Source organism: Megascapheus bottae, chromosome X, assembly GCF_031878675.1.
Source record: "Megascapheus bottae isolate mThoBot1 chromosome X, mThoBot2.hap1, whole genome shotgun sequence".
Taxonomy (NCBI): Eukaryota; Metazoa; Chordata; class Mammalia; order Rodentia; family Geomyidae; genus Megascapheus; species Megascapheus bottae.
The window spans coordinates 104914691-104936617 of NC_143547.1; the positions used below are offsets into that span (position 1 = coordinate 104914691).

Below are 21927 nucleotides of genomic sequence, written 5' to 3' on the forward strand. Positions count from 1 at the left end.
TAACATTGTCCAAAAAGAAACATATTTATTACCCGACTTATGAAACTGTAGCCAGTCTGTACATCACCCTTACAACAAAAAGATACTTCATAATCCAACTTGTAGAATTGAAACCCCTTTGTACAGCTACATAAAATTAAAAGAAAAAGTAGCCTTCAACTTTTTCCCTCTGTGTGCAGGTATTGAGGCTTGAATTCACAACCTCTCACTCACTTTCTCTTCCTTGCTTACCACGTAAGCCACCCTCCAGTGGGGCATTTTACTTGTTAATTGGATACGAGTCTCACTCTTTTTCTGCCCGAGCTGGCTGGCTTCCAATCCTGCGAGTCTCAGCCTCCTGAGTAGGTAAGACTAATCCAGGTGAGCCAGTGGTACATTTTGGGATTTTCTAAGGGCAATTGGGGAGTTACCCATCTATGTGCCATGGGCAAGTGCTCCTGGACACAGTGAGACCAGTGTATTTCAAAAAAAGTCTTTTAATTGTTCAAAATAGCACAAAACAACATCGCACTATGGGAATATTGAGTCACAGGGGTTACTCTACAATAGAGGACTGGGTGGTACTGTTCTCAGAAAGGAGAAATCCAAGGGTGCTTGGGACAAGGGACGGGGTGGGGGTGGGGCAAAACAATGGGTCCAGGCGAGTGGGCTCCAAGGTGACTAAACGTGACATTTTTTCCACAGAGAAATATACTATAATACAACAAACCAGTGGCCCCAGAGGGTGTGGGCCAGAGGTTGGGGGCAGGGTGGGGGCACTAATTCTCCCCTCCCATGCTAAATCTCCAGGCAGAGATAGGGAGACTGAAAAGGTTGGCTGTTCAGTTCAAATCCTTCTGTGGCCTGCCTGCAAACCTTATTATTCATTCATTGCGTAAAGCTTGGGTTTGGAGCTTAAAGAAATCCAGAATCCCCCCCCCCCCAAACCTGACTCTGTACCCTAGGGGAAGAAGGGCCCAGCCCAGGAGACGCTGTCAAATCCAGAGCTGGGGATTGGTGCGGTCAGGTCAGCCTGCACTCAACTTTCCAGGGGCTGCAAGGGGGCCCATTTCCCACCCTTGACTGCTGTGCCCCCACCCAGCCCCGGTGGCCACTGTAGCCAGGCTTAATTTCAGAAACAATGATGCTGAGGGAGATGAGGCCTCTTACGGGGAAGTGCTCACTCATGGCGAGTGACATGTGACAGCTCACCCTTTCTTTGTCCCAGAGGCATGGGGACAGGCAAAGGGCACAGGGGTTAGTAACAGGAAATTGGGCTGGGCCGTGACCACCAGGTCCCATGGGGGAGATCCCATACCTCTCCTGCCCTTGCTGACCCCTGCTGTTTCTCCAGAAAGATCCCTGTCAAGGATTAGCCAAGGAGAAAACAAAAACAAGAAAAAAAAGTTACACATTCTGTACACAGCTAACAAACAACAAAAAAGGGGGACAAAATCCCACACGCTAAGGCTAAAATTACAATAAAAATGTTAACTTCAATCTCAACTTAAAAAATACAACAAATGCAGCAGTTGGTGAAGTGGCCCAGCTTCAGGCTCACGGAGGGCTATTCTGTGCCCACACGAGGATCGCTTTTTAGCCGCTGCTCAGGCTACCTTCCAGGCTCCTTCCCTCCCTTTTTCTTTTTCCTTCTTTCTTTTCTCTTGGTAAAAGGGGCAGTGGGGGAAGGTGGGCACACAAAGGCCTCTGAGAAGATGTGTAAGCTTCCTGTGGGTTTGCCTGGCGAGACACGGCTGGCTAAGCAAGGGGCAGGGAGGTGGCAGGAGCACAAGGGCAATAGTAACAGGACTCAAGTCTCCAAGGACAGAGCTGGGACAGGGCTGGCTCTCCTTCGTTCCTACAGCCCCTCTCACCCAGGTCCCAAATGCCCCTCAGGCCAGGGGCAAGGAGCCCCCAGACAAGCTTGGGCTTGGAGGGGCTTAGAGGAGAGAGCACTATCAGCTTTGAACTTCAATTTCTCTTCCCCCCACGTCTCTGGAATTCTCCAGTATTACTGGGCCCTGGGGCAATCGCTGGGTGAAGGAAAGGAAGGAGGGAGGGAAGGAAGGAAGAGCCCAGCTCTCTTGCTTGCTCACTGCTCTTTCCAATCAGCCTTCTACTTCCTCTCAGCAGCAATGGTTGAAATGTGCTTTCTTTCGATTCTTGTTTTTTCTTTTTTTTTAAAAAAAAAAAAGAAGAGGTGGGAGGGGGACAAATGGTGGGTGGCAGGTGGCTGGTGAGGTGAAGTGCAAAGGCCAGGCAGGCAGGGCAGGAGGGGAGGGCCCTGGCGGGTGCTTCCTGAAGCAGAGGGGTCTGGAGGAGAGTCCAGGTGCTGGTCAGCTCATTCTCACTGACCATCTGCCTTAGACTTCTTTGGAGCGGATTTCCTTTGAAGACAGAAAAGGGTAATAAGAGTTCAGTGAGGACCCAGTGAACATGGAAAAGAACAGGGAACCCACTCCCCACCAGGGGCCACTGAGCCCCAAGCGCACCGCTCCTGCCCCAAGCTACAAGGGTAGGTGTCAGAAAAGGGCTTGGGCATGCTTACATCTCCGGAGAGGACATGGGCCGCTTGCTGGCTGGCTTGGTGCCTGAGCTGTCTTTACTCGTTTCTGAAAGGAACAAGGCATGGTGAGTCCCACAAAGAGCTGAAGTTGAGGCAGTGCCAGTGGCTCACGCATGTGACCCTAAGTACTCAGGAGGCTGACATCTGAGGATCACAGTTGGTAGCCAGCCCAGACAGGAACGTCCATGACACCCTGGTTCTCCACTTGACCACCAGGAACCCAGAACTGCTAGAGTGCTAGCCTTGAGCAGAGGAGTTCAGGGGCAGTGCCGGGGCCCTTAGTTCAAACCCCATGACTGACACAGAAGGAAGGAGGAGAAAAAGCCGAGAATGCTTTTGTGTCCTCCACCATCCCTGTGTCAATCCGGCCACATCCCTCTGGTCCTCCCAGGACAGGCCACAAGCCTTCTCTGCTCAGGGGACTGGCCCTGCCACAGATGCCACTCCCCTGCCTGGCTGAGGCCCAAGTTGTCATATTTAGTTAGGGGCACAGGACATGATAGCCTTTCCAATTCCAGAGAAGGTGGCAAGGGACCCTCTGAGACACGGTCACACCTTCCCACCTCCGTGCTCCCAAGCTCCTGAGTGCAGCTGGGATGGCTGTGCCACTCGTTACCTGCCCTGTGCCCCCCAGAAACCCTGGAATAGCTCCACACACAGCACTCACCTTGCAACCACCTCACTTGTGTGGCGGGGCCGTAGCCCTTCTCGTTCCGGGCGGCGATGCGGAAGATGATGGCGGGTTTGGTGGTATAGTCAATGTGGGCGTTGGACAGGCTGGACGACTGCACTAGGCAGGAGGGGCTGGGCCCACAGTACACCCGCATGAAGGCCAGCTGCGCTGGGGCTGAGCTCTTGGCCTCGCCTCCGGCCTGGGAGCTCTGGATGGCCAGGTACACCGAGTACTCGATAATCTTGCCAGACGTCACTGAGGGTGGCTCCCAAGTGAGGTGGGCACCATCAGGACTCTAGAATCCAGGGCAAAGTCAAGGGGGGGCTTAGTCAGCTGTTGTAGTCAATGTCCACCCTGTCTGTACCCAGGAGAAGGGGGCAAGGAGCTTCTAGAACTGACTGCTCATCAACCCCTCTAACATCGGGCAGATATTGCACCGGCTCTCAGATTCCAAAATAGTCCTAACCCCTATGTCACTCAGTGTGTGACACACACACAAGGGCCTTAGCCTTAGTCCCCATGTCTGAGAAATGGTGCTGTCAGCACTCGCACCCCCTTGGGATGTTTGCTCGATTAAAGAACGTGTTGCACACAGGGACTTCTTGCATGCAGTGGCTGCTCACTGAACCTTAGCTGCCAGGTTACCACCAAGTGAGGCAAAGAACACAGAGACCTTTCCCTGGTCACCTTGGAAACCAATGTATGACCAGGCTCTAGACGCTCATTAGCCAGGAGAGCGTAGGGCCCCACCCTGGCCCCAGGCACCCCTCCTTCCCCTCTGGCCCTGTTCCTGGGCTTCAACTGTGGACAGAAGGCCACCTACAGGCGAGACTCACTTTGCTGATTTTAATGGCACAAGGGGCTCCTGGGAAGCCAGGCAGGCACGTCTTAAAGGCCGATATCTCACTGAAGGGCCCCCGGCCACAGGCATTGATACCAGCAACACGAAACTTGTAAGCGGTGCCTGGCTGCAGCTCCTGCTTCTTCAGCTGGTTATAGTCAGGGATAGTGCTGGAGTCATCCTGATGGAAAAAAAGAGTAAGAACAGAAGAGAAGGGTGTGAAATCAGCCTGCCACCAAGAAAACAAACTCACATGATTAAAGAAGTGAATGCAGCCAGGCGTGGTGGCTCACGCCTATAACCGTAGCTGCACAGGAGGCTGAGATCTGAGGATCACTGTTCAAAGCCAACAGGCAGGCCGGGCACTAAAGACCTTGAGGTAACTACTTATCTTCAAGTAACCACTAGAAAACCACAAGAGGTACTGTGGTTCCAGGGGTAAGGCAGTATGAGCTGAATAGCTCAGGGAGACAATGCCCAGGCCCAGAGTTCAAGTCCCACAAGTGACAAAAAAAAGAAAAAGGAACATACTCACTACATGACTTACGTAACTGCAACCGCTCTGCATATCAGCTTTATAATAACAAGAAGCAAGCTGTAGGGTGTGGGGGCGTTGCTGGCTGATACTGCCCTGGCCTGGCACAGGAGCGCTAGCCTCGGCAGGTGTTCTCCCCTCTGGAAGTCTGCACATGCACAGGACTAGGAGGATCAGCACAGGCTGCCCTTCAGAGCAAGGAGAGGCATGGAGACGCTGCAGATCTCTTGCTTTGCTCCTGCCCTACATGGAGTGTCCTCAGGATTCCTGCTACTCGACTCGGCCCAAGGTGAGCCCCAACTCAGAGGATTGGCGCTGATCCTACCCTCACAATACTTGCTTTATGCCCCCCCCACCTCCTGCTAGCTCCTGGGGTCACTTACATCCACCGGGACAGCGTCTTCCGATGGCAGGAAATAGTGGGTCACCATTACATTGGTGCCCTTAATAACCCCCACGTCAAACCACTGGTTCTCCTTTTTCACAGGGGCTTTGCTGGGTGGGGGTGGCAAGTCTTGTTTCTAGAAAACGTAAGAGAGATTAAATAAATGAAGGCCCCGGGGAAGGCCCCGGGGCCTGAAGGAAGTGCTAACCCCTTGACCCCATGAACCCCCATCACACACAACTCACCACACCCATAGTCTCAATGCCATTGGCCACTTCCGTCAGGGTAGCCGCAGCCTGCAGCTTTGCTGGGCTGGCCACCACAACAGGTTGGGGTGCCACAAATGTGTTAGATGGAGCCAGACCTGGCAAGAAATGAAGAATTTGTGGAGCCAGGTACCAGTGGCTCACGCCTATAATCCTAGCTACTCAGAAGGCTGACATCTGAGGACTGGTTCAAAGCCAGCCCAGAGAACTGGAAGTGGTGCTGTGGCTCTAAGTGGCAGAGCACTGGTGTTGACTGAAAGAGCCGTGGGACACGCCCAGGCCCAGAGTTCAATTCCCACGACCAGTACCGCCATATAGGTGTGTATGTGTATACGTGTGCATATGTATATATGTGTATATATACACACACACATATATACACACGCACACATATATGTAGGTATTATAGTTATATATGTGTATATACATGTATAGTTAAATATATATATACACATATATATACATAGCTCTCTTTCTCTCTCTCTCACTAGATATATGAAAATCCGTGGGAAGGACTTCTGTACAGGGCCTAGACCAGCGGACACCACCATGCCACCCGTATCTCCCTAGGCCTCAACTCTAACAGCCAGGAAACTCCCCTCCCTCCACCAGGGGGTAAGGCAGGACCCTGGCTTACTTTCAGTGGCCGTAGAAGGCAGCAAGGCCACCGTGTTGGGGACAGGCCCAGCTAGCTCATTCAGACAGTTGCTCTCGATCGTTGGGTCGTTGAGGCTGTCGGCGGGGGCCAGGGCCTCGGTGGGGAGGTGGTGCTGCTGCTGGGCCTGGGCTTCCTGCAGCTGCTGCTGCTGCTGCACCAGGGCAGCCAGCTCCTGCTGGGTCAGCACGATGGGGATGGTGGTGGCCTGGCCCTCCTGACCTTCCGCTGAAAGGTGTCCCAACTCGGCCTGTGTCACAGCCGCTGCAGCCTCGGAGGTATCCATGGGCTCCCCCGTGCCTGCTCCACAACCGAGAAAGAGAAGGACACCTCAAAAGGAACCCCGCCCCCCAATGCCTGGACCAATCGCGGTGGCTGGCTATGTCCCTGATAAAGATACTCTGTTACAAAGAGTTCACTTCCCCCAAGCCTCTGCCCCACCCCCTACTCCACCGCAGGCTCTGCACCCTGGCCAAATGCACCAACCCCCAGACCGGCCCAGGCCAGCTGACACCTGCCCCCTCCTTGAGCCCGAGGTGCCATTCCCACAGGAGGTGGGCCATGGCACCTCCAGCTAGGGCTGTCGCTTCTCCCCAGGGTGCCATCCCTCAGGGCCCCCAGTTGGCACCTACCCATGACAGCCTGCTGGGCAGCCTGGAGCACTGCCTGGATGGCCAGGGCCTGGGCTTCCTCGGTGGCTGCAGCCTGGGCAGCTGCTTCAGCAGCCGCAGTCACGGCCAGTTCCTCGGGGGTGAGCCCTGTAACCATGAGCGTGGTGGTGCCCGCCTGGGCCTCAGCCATCAGCTCTTGGGGAAGGGACAGCTGGTCTACTTCAGACTGCGTGGGCGGGGGCGGCTGGACCACCACGGTGGCCACCACTGCCGAGCTGGCAGGCTCCTGGGCGGAAGATGGATCCCCTGTGCTGCTCAGATCCACGGCGGCCTGGAGCTCAGGGGTCTGGGAGGCTGACAGGACCTCGGTGGACTCCGCCATCATGGGTGTGGCGGTAGACTGCAGGAGTTGCCGGGGTGGCAGCTGCTGGCGAGGCCCTGGTGAGATCTGGAGTTCCTCTGGGGGCTGCAGGATGTCAACAGCAGAGAAGGGCATGTCAGAAGTTTCTGTGTTGGCTATGGTCACTGTTATGGTGGCCGGAATGGGGACTTCGGAAGTCAGAGCCCCTGGGGTAGTTTCAGTCAGTGATGAGATCTTCTAGAAAGGGAGAGAAGCCCCCGTCAGAGGGGAGGAGAGGGAGGCTAGAAGCAGGCAGTGAGGCCGAAAGAGGAAGAGGAAGTCCATCTTTCCCTGCAAACCTACAGTGTCTTTCCACCCAGCCCAGCTTGACCTCGTGCCAAGTGAAGCTGGGGACAGTAGAGGTGTTAGGTGCGGCCAGACAAAGAGAAGTTACTGAGGACTTTTCCCTCCCCCGCCCCACCCCATGTGAGAGCCATCTTCACAGAGGCTTGCTTCCCACTTTACACACCAGGGCACTGGACTCCAGAGGTCTCACTTTTTTTTTTTTTAATACAAGCTACAGCAAATGACGAGCGATGGCATACAGCTAAGATAGGAAGTAGGTTTAGAAACCACCCACAGTGTGTGAGGATGACTGGGCTCTCACCTCCTGCCCAGCAGGCACCAAGGTTGCCCTTTTATGGTCTGAAAAGGGAAACCAGAAGCAACACCTTGTCCAGTACAAGAATGACACCTAGCGGCTGAATTTGGAACAGCAAGGGCCAGAGGCAAAGCGGCCTAAGGGATCCTTCAAGGGCTCTTACCGGCACAGAGGGGCCTGGTACTGGTGTGGACTGTGTCACAGTGGTCACCGCTCGGGGTAGTGTGGAGGACACAGTTGTGGTGATGGCACTGGAGCTGGTGATGCTTATGCTGTCACCCTGGGTGCTCTCTGCTTCCCCCTGGTCACTGGCAGCTGGTGGGGGGTCTGGGGGGGAGGGTGACAAGGAGACTGGTTGGCCTCCACTGGGCTTCCTTCCAAAATGTCCTCGAGGGAGGACCAGCGAAGACGGGTCATCTCCTAGACACCTTCACAGGTGAGCGGTCAGCAGAGCCAGACATCCCTGCCCCACCCCGGGCTAGCCTGGGAAGAAGCTTGGCATCTGCTGGATTCTCCATAGATTGTCCTGCCATCTTTTCTTTCATCCTCTGAGATGTGGGCGTCTGGGCCACGAAGGCCTCCACTCACCTTGGTTTGAGCTCATGTTGGAGGTGACAGTGGTGGCTGTGTGCGTGGTGCCCGTCTCGTGGGTCTCACAGGGAGGGTTGGAGCACACCCTCTGTGTCGGGAAGGGAGTCAGCAATGAAGCACCGGCCTGGGAGGTGACGGCGGACTCTAGGGTCCTGTGAGAGGGGGCAGCGTCAGGGAGCAGGGCGCCCACACTGACTGACATGGTGGTGCCAGTGGATGTGGTCTGGTGTGTCTCGCAGGGGTGGCCCGGTGGGGGCTGCTGCCCACCGTCAGGCTGGCCCGCACCCCCGTTGGCGGTGGCAGTGGTGGCCGTATGTGTGGTGCCCGTCTCGTGAGTCTCACAAGGCGGGTTGGAGCACACCCGCTGGGCGCTGCCTGCGTTGGAGGTAGTGGCGGTGTTGGTGGTGCCCGTCTCGTGGGTCTCACAGGGCGGGTTGGAGCACACTTGGGTCACAGTGGCCGAGGGGCACAGCAGCGCCTCTAGGGCCGTCACAGTCATAGTGGTGCTGGGCACTCCAGGGTGCAGGCTGTCATACAGAGGTGCGGGGATGCCCAGTACCGTGCCAGGCTCCCCGGCACCCATCATGGGGAGGGCCACGGTCGGGGTGTTGGTAGTATAGGTGGGGTGGGTCTCCAGCTGGCACCCCACCTGGGGCACGTCCTTGCTGTTGGGAGTGTTCAGGCCGGCTTTGCTGCTGCCGGGAGGGGCCGGCTGCACAAACACAGGGCTGTGGGCTGCAGCCTCCAGGGCTGCACTGGGCCGGAGCATTGGGCCCGCAGAGCGTGGGCCCCCGGTGGCCATCACAGTCATGGTGCTGCTTGTTGCACATATCTGGCGGGTTTGGCACTGAGGCTTGGCCGTGCCTGGGGCTCCCTCTGACACCCCTGGAGCCACAGCGATGCGGACCAGGGTGGGGGTGCCCGAGGTGCGACGTGCATCTCGCTGCTGCCGGGCACCCATATTGGACATGGCCGTGGTGGCAGTGCTGGTGGTGCCGGTCTCGTGGGTCTCGCAGGGCGGGTTGGAGCAGCCGTGCTGCCCGGCTATGTTGGCTGTGGCTGTGGTGGCAGTGTTGGTGGTGCCCGTCTCGTGGGTCTCACAGGGCGGGTTGGAGCAGACGCGGACTACACTGCCATTCTGCTGTCCCACGGCGGAGGTCACAAGAGAAGCTGCTTCCTGTCTGTCACAAACGAACTGCACCTGGGTAGGCTGGGGGTGGCCCCCAAGGTTAGCTACCACCGTGGTGGTGGCTGTGTTCGTGGTGCCGGTCTCATGCGTCTCGCAGGGTGGGTTGGAGCACACCAGGGTCACCGTGCCAGGCTGCACATCACCCTGGCCGGAGTCGGCAATGGTGACCGTGGCTGTGGGCTGTTCTGTGGTAGGTGAGGCCAGAATGGACACGGGAAGGTCATGCACGGGCTGGGCCTCCACTCCGCTGGGTGCTGTGATCAAAGTCACCTGGGTAGGCTGAGAGACAGGCTAGGGCAGACACGAGACTCTGAGTTAGTGCCATGACTATGGGATGGTCGCTCTCTCTCCCACCAACGCTAAGATGCCGCCCGTGCCAGCTGGGCCCAGCAGCTGTGCTCCAGGATCAGCCGTGGTGAGTAAACTCCAGATCTACTTGCTCCCCGATCCAAAGACACTGACTTGCTCACACACCAGGAAGGATCAGAGGTGGAACTAGAGGCAAGCCCTCTGCCAAGAAAATGGAGCCTCTCCAGAATGTATACCAGTCACCCACAGATGCTTTGCCACCTTTAAGAGTACAGCTTAAGGAAAGGTATTAAGAGAAAAAACACAGACTATGTGCATAAGATCATCAACCGTCACATCATCTACCCTGTTAAAAGAATCATCTTAATGCTTCAAAACTGGACTCAGTTCAATATGCCGTCTCTGCCTGACGAACTGCAAGGCAGGCAGGCTGGGACTACGCCAGGAGAAATCCGCCCGTGCATGGAAATGCTGCCCTGGCAGCCCGTAGCCACGGAGCAGGTGTGGACAATGGAGAGGGGCCCAACTGCCTGTGTTCTAGTGAAAGGTGGCTGATCCTCGGGACCTGGACATACCTGCATGGTGATGGTGGGGGTGGTGAGGCCACCCGCCGCTGTCAAGGTGGTCTGGGCTGCAGACACGGTGATGGCAGTTGGGTTGATCACCTGACTCGAGAGAGTAGCAATGGTGCCCAGGGTGGTAATGGGTGTAGCCAGGGAGGCGCTGGTGCTGTGGGCCCCGGCCCCAGCAAGGCTGGTGGAGACGGTACCTGTCACTGTGCCTAGGGTTGTGACACCTGAAGAAAGGGACGCAGAAGTGGAATGAGGCTTCCTGCTGCCTCCTTTCAAGGAGCCTCTCCCCCTGAACAGGGTGGGAAGGATGCAAGCTCTGGAGTGTAGCCATCAGGGCCAGAAGGCTCCAGAGAGCACCTTCCACACTCCCCCAGCAGACTAAGGGGAGGCAGCCACAGAAAGGCTAAAGGGATGGAGCCCGGCCATTGCTGAGGACCTGGGCCTGCTGACTACACACCTGTGGTGCCCTTCACAACCAATGTGGTGACGGCTGGCTTGACGGCGGAGACGGTGACAGGGGTGACCAGGCGAACGCCGCCCATGGGCACAGTGCGGAGGATGGTGCCTGGCTGTCCAGGGGCCCCCTTTAGCACCACCTGGAACACCAGAGCAAAGCGCCACCAATGTCACTTCCAGGCTGGCTGGACTCTGCTGCCCCTCCCAGGCCCATCAGGAGGACACCTATGGCCTGCTGGGGTGGACTGCCCCAGAGACTGCCACGAAGCAGGGCTGTGAGTGCCTTACCTGGGTCACTCCTTGCTGCCCGTGGCCTGTAGCAATCTTTGGGACAGCGGTGATGATTTTGGCAGGAGTTCCAGTTCCGGAAGTCATCACTTTGGTGGTGATGATGGTGATGGGGGATTTGATGCCAGGAGTGCTGGTCACACCTGCATGTTCAGAGTGTGAGCATCACACACAGCTCCCCCCCAGGACACACTTCTAAGCAGTTACCCATGCTGCTATGACAGTAAGATGAACAAGTACTACCAATCAGAACGCTACCCCTCAGCATCATACAAACTTCAACAAACGAACAACAAATGGCAAGAAGGTGGCAAAGGGAGGGAGAAAAAAGAGGGGGGCAGTGCATTGTCTCCTGCTTTCACCACCCATCAGCAAAGAACTCCAGGAAGCTATAGGGTGGAGCGCCCCCTACCTGTGGCACCCGCTTGGGTGATGATAGCAGACATGGGGATGGTCTTGATGATGGTGGTCGTTCCAGGTTTGGTGGTACTGGGGGAGACACTGCTAATGCCCAAGATGGTGGGTTTGGTCCCAGCCCCACTGGCCTGCGTAGTGGTGATAATGGTGGTGGGCTTGCCATCGGCTGAGGTTACCAGCTTCAGGATTGTCCCTGCTGGCAGGGGCCCTTTGGTCTACAAAAGACAAGATGGGGTATGAAGGAGCACCACCCCCAGAAAAAAAGTGCTTGCTGTAGGTACATGAGACATACAACTCCAAGGAAACCAACAAAGGAAAACAAGGTGCAACACAACTGACTATCATCTGAGACTGCCTCACAGCATCATTCTATCAACTGAGCTGTGGGATGCACACTGGAAACAAAACAAGTCCTTGAATAAATAAAGCAAGCCTGGGCCTGCTGTGTGGCTTACTGGTATAGTGCTTGCCTAGCATGCATAAGAACCAGGGTTTGATTCCTAGGTACCACGTATATAGGAAAAGCCAGAAGCGGTGCTGTGGCTCAAGTGGTAGAGCGCTAGCACAAGGACAGTGCTCAGGCCCTAAGCTCAAGCCCCAGGACTGGCAAAAAATGATAATGATAATAGGGACTGGGAGTTTGGCCTAGTGGTTGAGTGCTTGCCTAGCATGTACAAAGACCCCGGTTCAATTTGTCAATACCACATACGTAGAAAAAAGCCAAAAGTGGTGCTGTGGCTCAAGTGGTTGGGCTCTACCCTTGGGAAAGCCTAATGACAGTGCTCAGGCCCTGAGTTCAAGCCCAGGACTGGCCAAAAAAAAAAGGAAATAATAATAAGGCAGGCTTATTAGTGCAATCTAAGCAGCTCAGAGAATATTCTACTACTGGGGGGATGTGACTGAGCAGCAGGACTCACTGAACCATACACACAAGCCTGTGGGATCTCCTGGAAGCTGAGAAGTAACTTGTTCTCATGGTGCAGTGCCAATTCTCGCTGATGGGGGTGATTCTGGGGACCATTTCCAGGAAGGCCTTGCAGCTCACCTGGATGATCTGAGTCACAGGGCCTGTGGACGCTTGACCTGTAACAGCTGAAGTCTGAACTGGTTTGGTCTGGACCACTGACATCACTTTCCCCAGGTTGGAAATCTAAAAAGGAATGCATGAAGTAGCCAGTAATCTGAAAAGCCAACAAGGGCATGGCCTGGGACCCTCTTCTGGAGCTGGCCCAGGGTAACGTGTCACCTGGAACAGCCAGTGCCTGTCACTCACCAGAGCACTACCTCCTGGGACAGAGATGGGGCTCTTCACCAGGGTGATGGTCTTTGTGACACCGCCTACTACTGTGGTCACCACTTGGGCTTGCTGAGCGACTGTCACAGTTCCGGACTTGTGTACCGTGATGATAGGGCGGGTCGATGTGTTGGCTGCAGAGGACACGGATGTGCCCACTTGGGCAGCTGCGGTTTTCAGCATGCGAGTGGCTGGGTTGCTCACCTGGAGAAAGCAGACGCTGGTGATGAGTGGGGGGCAGAGGCAGAGACTGTACATACTGAGACCACAACGCCTGTAGTGCCCCAGACGCAACTAGCTATCCGTGTCCTCCCCCAGCTGGAGCACAGTTCAGTTTACTGAACTACAACCACAGGGCTCGCCTGAGGCTACCACACACCTAAGGCTAACTGCTAATTCCACAGCCGGATGCCAGGCACCAATTATGGCCTCAAGGGCCGCTCCAAAACCTGGAATGAATGACCACGTTTGGCTGATTAGAAAGAAGAAGCCCATAGCCCTAAGGCTGCTGGCTGACAAGCAGCTCCAGAAGACATGCTCACCATGACAGGGGAGGAGGCCACCTTCACAGTGGCTGGAAGGGTGGTTGTGCCAGGTGTGACAGCCACAGTCTTGACAATGGTGGTCCCCGCTGGGACACTCAGCACTGTGGGTGCCGAGGAAGGAGGGATTTTCTGGGTGGCAGCGGCAGCAGCTGCTAGGGCAGCCATTCCACTCATCTGTGGGTTGCTGCCGATCACCTGTGGTGAGCACAAGGTATGTGAGCCATGGGAACACTGATTCCTTAATTCCAGCCTCCCCGGAACCTGCCAAGAGGCTCAGCAGCATCCTTTGGTTTTTCTTGCTGCGTTTCCCCTTGTTCCTATTCCCAAGAGCAAGAACTGCCTCCCCACCACCAAGCCAGAAGCTAAAAGGCGGAGCATTCCAGGCTTCTACATCTTCTGTAACGACCAGAGTCAAGTCAGGCCTAATATGACAACAGATGCCTCTAATCCTAGTTACTCAGTCAGCTGAGCTAGGAGGATCACAAGCTTGAGGGCACCCGAGGCAACTTAGTGATACTCTGTTTCGAAACAAGAAGCTCTGAGTAGATAGCTTAGCAAAACACCTGCATGGTATGCTCTAGGGGCAGGGCTCTATATGCAGCGCTGCAAAGCCAAACATAGCTCCTTTCTCATAGACCAGGGTGAGACCCAGATCGTCCGGCTCCAAGAAAAGGAAGCCCACATCTAAAATGCCCTGAGGATCACATGGAAAGTTAGGTCCTTCTGTGACCTGTAAGCCTCAGAATCACCTACTTTCAAGACAGGTTAGGTACACTAGAGGAGGTGGGAGCTCACCCTCCCCACCCCCAGGGACCTATTTATTCCACCAGGCCAGAAGGTCCTGCACTATTTCCCCAACTCACCGTCCCCTGGGCACTCTGCGTGGGCACAACCATTCGTACACCAGCAGGCAGGGAGGTCACAGTAACAGGGGCTTTTCCAGCTTGACTGGCAGGTCGCATAGTGACCAATGGGGTTCCTGCAGTGGCCTGAGGCCCAGTCACTTTGAGAACGGCAGGGACACCTGATGGGACAAGGGGGGAAGTAGGTGATTAGTAAGTTGCCTTGTATACAATGTCCTCTGCTGGGGGTTCAGGGCTCACCCGCCCATACTTCTTCTATGTAGTTCTTTTGCGCCCCTCCCCATGAGCAGGACAAGGGGAGCTTTCTGAATAGCCACCAAACACCCGTTCAGATCGCAGCCCCTCCTCCCAATTGCCCCAGGTCCCTGGCTGACCTTGAGTCCTGGCTGCAGTGGGCACAGCAATGGAGCTGCCTGGCACAGTGGGCAAAACCTGGATGGTGGTAGTGGTTGGAGGGGCGGCGGCGGCGGCGGCGGCTGCAGCAGCGGTGGCCTGGGGCAGGAGCGTGATGCCTACTTGGGTCAGCGGCTGTACAGCAGGCGCAGCTGCTGCTGGGGCAGGGCTCTTGGGAGGGTTGGCAGGCACAGATGGGACTGGATTGGGTGTGGGGGAGGTGGCGGTAGCAGCCGTGGCAGGAATGTCATATTTCTGAAGCTGAAGAAGGTAACTGTCGGCTGTTGCCACCGCCCCCCAGCTCACCTCCAGAGAGTTGGTATTAGCTCGTACCAGTTGTACTCGTGCTGGGGGTGGTGGCTTTTCTGTAAGAGAACATCGCTGGTAACGAGGGAAAGTCCTTTAGCTGTGAGACGAGTAAAGGCGGGGGTGGCTTGACTTACCTGTCTCCAGGTACCAGAGGTCCTTGCAGCATACTTGGTTATTCCACGCCTTGCGGTAGCCGTCGCGCCCACTCCAAATGTATAGACGGGTATTGATGGCAACTGCACAGTGGCCAGCTCGGGCCCGGGGAATGTTGTCCTCCAGTGTGTCCATCAGGATGGTTTCCCAGGCCATGGTATCTAGGGGCGGGCGGGCACTGAAGGTCAGCAGGGAGAACAGAAAACACCTATCCCTCAACTTCCAGTTGCCTTCTGCATTTTCTTTGTCAGGGTTAGGCATCTGAAACCAGGAAGTTGTCAGAGTATTCAATTAAAGCAACCAAAAAAACCCCAAAGCAAAAAGTATCATAAAATAAATAAAAGCCACACAACTGATAGGGCACCTGCCTAGCAAGTGCGAGGCTATAAGTTCAAATCCCCCACCCAAAAAAGGGGGGGAGGAGAAAGGAAAAAAGAGATAACCAAAACCATGCTCCCTCACTTAAAAAAAAATCTCACATCTCCTAGAAATGTGGCTTCCACTAGGTAGCATGGGTTAGGTTATGGTACGGAATGGTTTGGTAATATCTGACAGCAATTCTTACCTCTGGGTTTCTTTTTTTTTTCTCTCTCTCTCTCTCTCATTTTTCATTTTGGTTTCTTTTTTGTTGTTGTTTTGAGAGATGGAATCTCGCTATGTTGCCAGGGAAGTCTACTCCTGACTCAAGCCATCTTCCTGTCTCCAGAATAACCAGGACCATAGATGTGCATCACGGTGCCCGGCTAGCTAATTCTAGGTTTGGGGCCTTCCAATGCACTTGTACTTGGGGTGGAAATGGTACAAGGAAAGATACTCACAGGAGCAGCATCTGAACAAGTCTCACCACCATGAGAGCGATGGACAGATTGCAGCTGCTCACTGTTAAGTGATGCGACATAATCTCCAAGCTAGATATGGAGTCAATCAAAAGGGGCTAGTGGTCCTGGGTAGAGCATGTTAAGGACCCTGAGCTATGTTGTGTATGTAGAATCCCAGCAGGCAGAGGACATAAGAAACTGCCCATGTGGCCACATGAGATCCGGGCAGGGGCGAGGGAGGCAGCACATCACAAGTGCTTATGTACTCTGAGGAAATAAACTGTAGAACTAAAGCGCCTACCCAAATAGGTGGAGGAGCACTGCTTCAGAGCACTCAACCCACTGGATACTTCTGTTGCACTCTAGGAGTCTAGAGACCCGCACACCCCACAAAGCTCTCAGGGATGAGGAGGGCCAGCCTCCCCAAGGCTTCTCTAAGCCCCAGGAGGCCATACCCAGGTTGAGACAAGCCAGCGTGTTGGTGCACTTCCACTCCTTCTCATGTGTAGCCACTTTGACATCATCCATGACAAGAGGCACCCAACCACCAAACACGTACATTCTGCAGAGGGCAAAAAAAGGGCAAAACATCAGAGGAACTGCCAAGACACCTCCTCTGCCCGGCAAGTTCTGAACAGGCCTAGTCTTCTCAAAGTTTCCTGTCAACTACAGGCTCAGCCCTCAAAAGCGTTTTGTCAAAGCTGGGCATGGTGGCTCAAGCCTGCAATCCTAGCTACTCAGGAGGCTAAGACTGGAGGATAGCAGTTCAAGGCCAGCCCAGGTGGGGGGTGTGGGGGGGGGAGGGATATGGGTACCAAGACATGTGAAAGGGTATCAATGTACGTGAATTAATGCACCTTCTATCTGGCAAATACCATGTAACCCTTTTACTAATTACCATAAAAAAATGCAAAAAAAAAAAACAAAAAACAAAGCCAGCCCAGGAACTAAAGTCCTTGAGACTCTTATCTCCAATTAACCACTAGAAAACAGGAAGTGATGCTGTGGCTCAAGGGATAGGGTAGTCAGCCTTGAACTGAAGAGCTCAAGAACAAGGCCGATCCAGAGTTCAAGTCCCACAACTGACCAAAAAAAAAAAAAGCGGTGTGTCTGTGTCACTTCTACAGTGAGAGCCCTGTTCATCTTGTGTAAGGCTCATCTCAATTGCCACCACCCTCATACTCCCTTTAGGACCGCAGGCACTCGTAAAGATAGTTGCATTTAATGGAGGATCTAAAACAGGTCCTTCCCCACACCCCCCCCCTTTTTTTTCCTTTTGGTACTAGTACTGGGGCTTGAATTTAGAGCCTCATATTCCCACTTAGCTTTCTCGTTCAAGGCTGGTGCCTCCAACTTGTATCACATCTTCACTTCTGGACTTTTGCTGGTTAATTGGAGATAGAGTCCTGGGGATTTTTCGGCCGGGGCTAGCTCTAAGCCTTGATCCCCCTTATTTCAGCCACCTGAATAGCTAGGAATAAAGGCAAGAGCCACCAGCACTCATACAGGCCATACTATTGATGCAGTGTCACAGGTCCAGAAAGTTTCAGGCTGTCTTCCTTGTTGAAGCCCATATATGGAACCTACTTTGCCTAGGCTCCCAGAGGTTGGGGTGGGGAAATGCCAGCCAGACTAGCAGGAGGCCTCTTGGGGCTCGAGAGACTGTCACAACCTAACTGACTGGCAGGGTACACTTCAACCATGAGGAAGTGCAAGGCCAAGAAGAGCAACTACTCACTTGTTTCCTATAGTAGTTGCAGAGTGGAGACTGCGAGGAAGGGGTGCCACCCCACTAAGGCTAGGCTTGTTCCATGTCAGCGTTTCTGTGGAAACAGAGAACAAGGTTATCCAGGTTCGATCAGACACAACATTCTTTGGACGTAGGCAAGGCAGACTCTGAGTCAATGCAAGCATTAAATCCCTCATCTCCCAAACAATCAGATTCAGCATTTCCAAAGGCATTTCAGCCATCCTGGCTATGGAGTTTCTTCCAAAACAACTAAGTGCCTGCTACAAGATGGCACTATTTCCAGGGACAGGCTACTGGGGTGGAACACATCCTTTAGCCAATAAACTTTTCTTTTTTGGTCAGTTGTGGGGCTTGAACTCAGGGCCTGGATGCTGTCCTCAAGCTTCTTTGTGCTCTGACTAGCTATACAACTTGAGCCACAGCACCAATTTTGTTTTTTGAGTGGTTAATTGGAGATGAGTCTCATGAGGACTTCTCTGCCTGGGCTAGATTTGAACTATGATCCTCAGGTTTCAGCCTCCTAAGTAGCTGGGTTACAGGCATGAGCCTTAACTTCACTTCTTATGGAAACTCACCCCCACACCCTAATCATCTCTATATTCCCCTAGGCCCATTTTAGGAAACACATGTTAGTTTCTTTCATGCTAATCTGTTTCTTTTTGCGGGGGAGGGGGTTCATCATGGGGCTTGAACTCAGGGACTGGGTCCTTCAGCTCCTTTGCTCAAGGCTAGCACAATATCACTCTGAGCCACAGCTCCACTTTCAGTGCTCTGTTGGCTAATTCAAGATAGACTTTCCTGTCCTGGCTGGGTTTGAACCACCATCCTCAGATCTCAGCCTCCTGAATAGCTAGGATTATAGGCACAAGCCATCAGTGTCCCGCTTAAGCTGTTTGTTTTGAGTGGTAATTCTGATCTATGGAGCAATATAACCAAGATCTACTCTCCCAGCTGCCAATCTCCCAACCACTCCCAATGCCACTATCTAGTTACTTGCCCAAGTACATCTATGGAGATCCAGTTTTACCTTGACAGCCAGACCAAGGTGCATCATTCCATCCACACAGACCACTGATGAGTCACCCGGATTTTCTACCTAAACTGAATTCTACTCTAGAAAGTCTTCTCCTTCCTCCCTCTCCCTATGTTCCTATAAGCTATCAGATCAACTCAGGCAATTGAGCACTACTCTTTCTGTATGTATGGGGGGAGGGTGCCCAAGGGCTTGAACTGAGGGCCTGGGTGTTGTCCATGAGCTAAGCTAGCTCCTTTTGCTCAAGGCAAGCTCTTTATCACCTCAGCCACAGAGCCACTTCTGGCCTTTTCAGAGTAGTTTATTGGAGATAAGAGACTCAGAGACTCAGGCAACTGCCTGGGTGGCTTTTGAAGAATGATCTTCAGATCTCAGCCTCTTAAGTAACTTGAATAACAGACACAAGCCACAGGCACCCAACTACTTCCGGCTTTTTGATGGGAGATGGGAGATAAAGAGTCCCATAGACTTTCCTGCTTGGACTGGCTTTGAACTAAGACACTCAGATTTCAGCCTCATGTGTAGCGAGGAGTACAGATGTGAGCCACTAGTGCATTTATCTTTTAACAAAAGCTACCAGCACAGGGCAAAATAATGGTCTCATACCTAGGGACCGCCAAACATCCTATCGTCAGCCACGTGTCATGGAAAGACCTAAGAGGGATGCATGGCAATTCTGGCCACCCACAAGACCAGTTACCCAGTAAATTGCCTTTGCTCTGGACCTACTGCTACTGCAGCAGCAGCTTCTTACCAATGTCCAAGGTCCACAGGTCCCCCAGCCTACAGCCACTCATCCCTCCATAGATCACCAGCTTGGATTTCTTATTGTCTTTCTCAGTGTAGACCACAGCAGTATGGGACTCCCGTGGTGGGGGTAGGACACCGTAAGTGATGGGGATGTCCCAGGCTACCACTCCGGAGCCTGGTCGCAATTCCAGGATATATAAGTCATTCAGGTACCTGATGAAGAAAGAGGAGTTACAGCAGGCCTTGTCTGCATGCAGAGACCTCATGAGGTGTAACCACACTGGACCCTCCAGAGATTATAAATAGCAAAGGCTGTGTGCATTCCAAGCTCTTTTTCTACCCTTGCCCCTGGGGAAGGGGCTGCCAGAAGTTGTCAAGGACAAGTCTAACTGGAGTAGCAGGAGGGTGTGCGAGGCATGATGGCAGCCTCAAGTTCATACCCAGTGCAGGCCCCTCCAGGCTGCCATGCACACAAAGCCAGGCATTATATAAGGGCCTCTGTACAGTGAGAGGGGGTGTCAACTTGGGACTACCTCCAGACAGAAAGGCTTTTGGCCACGGGCCTTGGAAAATACCCATCAGGAAACTTGCAGGCAGGAGACTGGGAAGGAAAGAACCCAGCTCGAAACTGGGTCTGAGGAATAGGGACCAGCAAGGCAAAACAGGGCTCTGCCAGCTCACACAGGCCTCCTCCCACCCGCCTCCTCATGGTTTTAGGTTTCAGAATCCAAAGGCTTGGTGCGGGGCATTCAGTGTCACCCTCGTTGACTAGTCAGCACAGAAGATGAGGCAGTGGAGGTCAGTTAGCTGGCACAGACAATGTTATTTTATTTATTTATTTAGTGCCAGTACTGAGGTTTGAACTACAGGCCTGGGTGCTGTCCCCAAGCTATTTCACTCAAGACTAGTGCTCTACCACTTGAGCCATAACCTCCACTTCCAAGGAGTTCCCCCCCGCACCGACCCGTTTTGTTTTGGTGATTAATTGGAGTTAAGAGTCTCAGAGACTTCCCTGCCCAGGCCAGCTTTGAACCACGATCCTCAGATTTCAGCCTCCTGAGGAGCTAGGATTACAGGTGTGAGCCACTGGCACTCAGCACATTCAAGTTGGAAATTTCAGTGAGTCCTGTACCTGGGCAAGCACACCTACCCAGGTTGGAGTCTACAGCAAAAAAGGACAAAGCCTCACCTCGGAATGTTGTTCTTGGGGTCCTCACTATCATTGGCCAGACCCCCGAACAGGTAGCATTTGTTGCCAACAAGGGAGAAGCTGTGCCCAAGCCGTGGGCACGGAGGGGGTCCATTTTTGGGTGTCTTTGCTTTGAGTCTCTTCCACTCCCACCGGCTCGCCTGCAAAATGAAGACTTCCTCACTCATTTGTTGCAAACCCCCAAACCACTCACGGAAGGAGCGCCACAGGGGGTATGTGAGAGCCAGACGCAGCATGAGAATCCAGGCCCATGGAAACGAAGCTTCTGGGTAGCTATACACTCTGTTACCTGCAGCTCGTAGAGGTCGTTGCTGTATTTCCCATATTCCACCATCCCACCAAATACTAGTAGGCGAGTACCATCACACACGAAGCCATATGCGGCGCACCCTGGAGGGATGTCCCCTCGCACAGCGGGGATGAACCACTGGTTGGTTGCTGAGGGGAAAAAAGAAATGAAGCACAAGTCAAACACCTGGCGGTTTCTTATTACTAAGTCTCCATTCTTAGTCTTCCAGGCTTGCATCCTTACCTCCACCCAGTCAACAAACAGGACAGAAAGGAGGGGCTGAGTTAGCACAATGTGTCTGGGGGAGCCCCATCACTCAATCTCCCTGGGCCACTCACTGTAGCCAACCCATCGGCCAATCTTGGATTTCAACTACACAACTACTCACGATCAACCTGCTTTGGTCAAGGTCATTTCAGCAAACAGGAAGTCACTGACCAAGATAATTCATCAGTTTCTAGGGCTCTGGCTACTGAGTTCCTTCCCTGACTGTTCACAGGATCACCACCAACTTCTATACTAAAATTGCCCTGGGGGGGGGCATGTTACTCCTCCCTGCTTCACAGGGTCAATGAGCCAGAGCCCCCAGGTGCACCTGTGGGGAAGTGGGGAGGAGGAGTCAAAAAAAGGAGCAAGTTCTGGAAGCGAATGCCTTCTCCCATGCAAGCAGCTGGTAGCCTGGTTGGCAAAGGGGGATATAGCCAGTCCCAGCTTGCAGGCAGAGGAGCAGAGACAAGAATCCAGCCTCTGCTCTAAACTCTCAGGCTTCACTGTCTCCTACTCTGACTTCCACACTACTCTGGTCTCCTAGGTGATGGTCCACAGGCTCTGTGGCAGCAACAGTGCCCCTCCCCCACGTCCAGCATGCCTACACCACTCTAGAACACTCTCAAATAGAGGTGGCAACCATAGCAAGGGCTTCAATGACAACAGCTTTTGGAAAGCCTTTCACACTTGTAGCCTCTGGTAAAGATGACACCATTCCCTACTTTACCCACCTGGTGTCCTGCTTTTCCACCCAGCCTCCTGGGTGGGGGCTTATATCTATGGTACCAGGGCTACCCAGAAAGTGATATGGGGAATTGTCTTCCCCTCACATGCACCTGTCCCTTACCCAAATCCCAAGCCGTGAACCAGATACAAATGCATCAGGCCCAAGTCTGTTAGGTGAGATGTAAAGGACAGG

General features: G+C 53.8%; 1 protein-coding gene across 7 annotated transcripts in view; it reads right to left on the bottom strand.

The window, feature by feature from the left end:
• The window catches only part of Hcfc1 (host cell factor C1), a 28114-nt gene continuing 6187 nt past the window's right edge, over nt 1-21927 (bottom strand). Inside the window, exons 2-27 of one of the 7 annotated variants that reach the window (XM_090326423.1) lie at nt 20742-20890; nt 20432-20592; nt 19247-19455; nt 17448-17532; nt 16165-16271; nt 14873-15052; nt 14763-14794; nt 14411-14690; nt 14037-14197; nt 13171-13368; nt 12608-12832; nt 12380-12484; nt 11330-11549; nt 10918-11060; nt 10631-10769; nt 10177-10397; nt 8101-9583; nt 7676-7839; nt 6533-7109; nt 5883-6200; nt 5225-5343; nt 4978-5115; nt 4055-4240; nt 3213-3513; nt 2528-2591; nt 1-2366 (exon numbers count right to left, since the gene is read on the bottom strand). In XM_090326423.1, the coding sequence (XP_090182549.1) occupies nt 2327-2366; nt 2528-2591; nt 3213-3513; nt 4055-4240; nt 4978-5115; nt 5225-5343; nt 5883-6200; nt 6533-7109; nt 7676-7839; nt 8101-9583; nt 10177-10397; nt 10631-10769; nt 10918-11060; nt 11330-11549; nt 12380-12484; nt 12608-12832; nt 13171-13368; nt 14037-14197; nt 14411-14690; nt 14763-14794; nt 14873-15052; nt 16165-16271; nt 17448-17532; nt 19247-19455; nt 20432-20592; nt 20742-20890 (6005 nt within the window). In that variant the 3' untranslated portion in view covers nt 1-2326. Of the gene's footprint in view, nt 2367-2527; nt 2592-3212; nt 3514-4054; nt 4241-4977; nt 5116-5224; nt 5344-5882; nt 6204-6532; nt 7110-7675; nt 7840-8100; nt 9584-10176; nt 10398-10630; nt 10770-10917; nt 11061-11329; nt 11550-12379; nt 12485-12607; nt 12833-13170; nt 13369-14036; nt 14198-14410; nt 14795-14872; nt 15053-16164; nt 16272-17447; nt 17533-19246; nt 19456-20431; nt 20593-20741; nt 20891-21927 lie in introns of all 7 variants that reach the window. The other 6 variants (XM_090326425.1, XM_090326424.1, XM_090326422.1 and 3 more) reach the window with 6 other exon arrangements.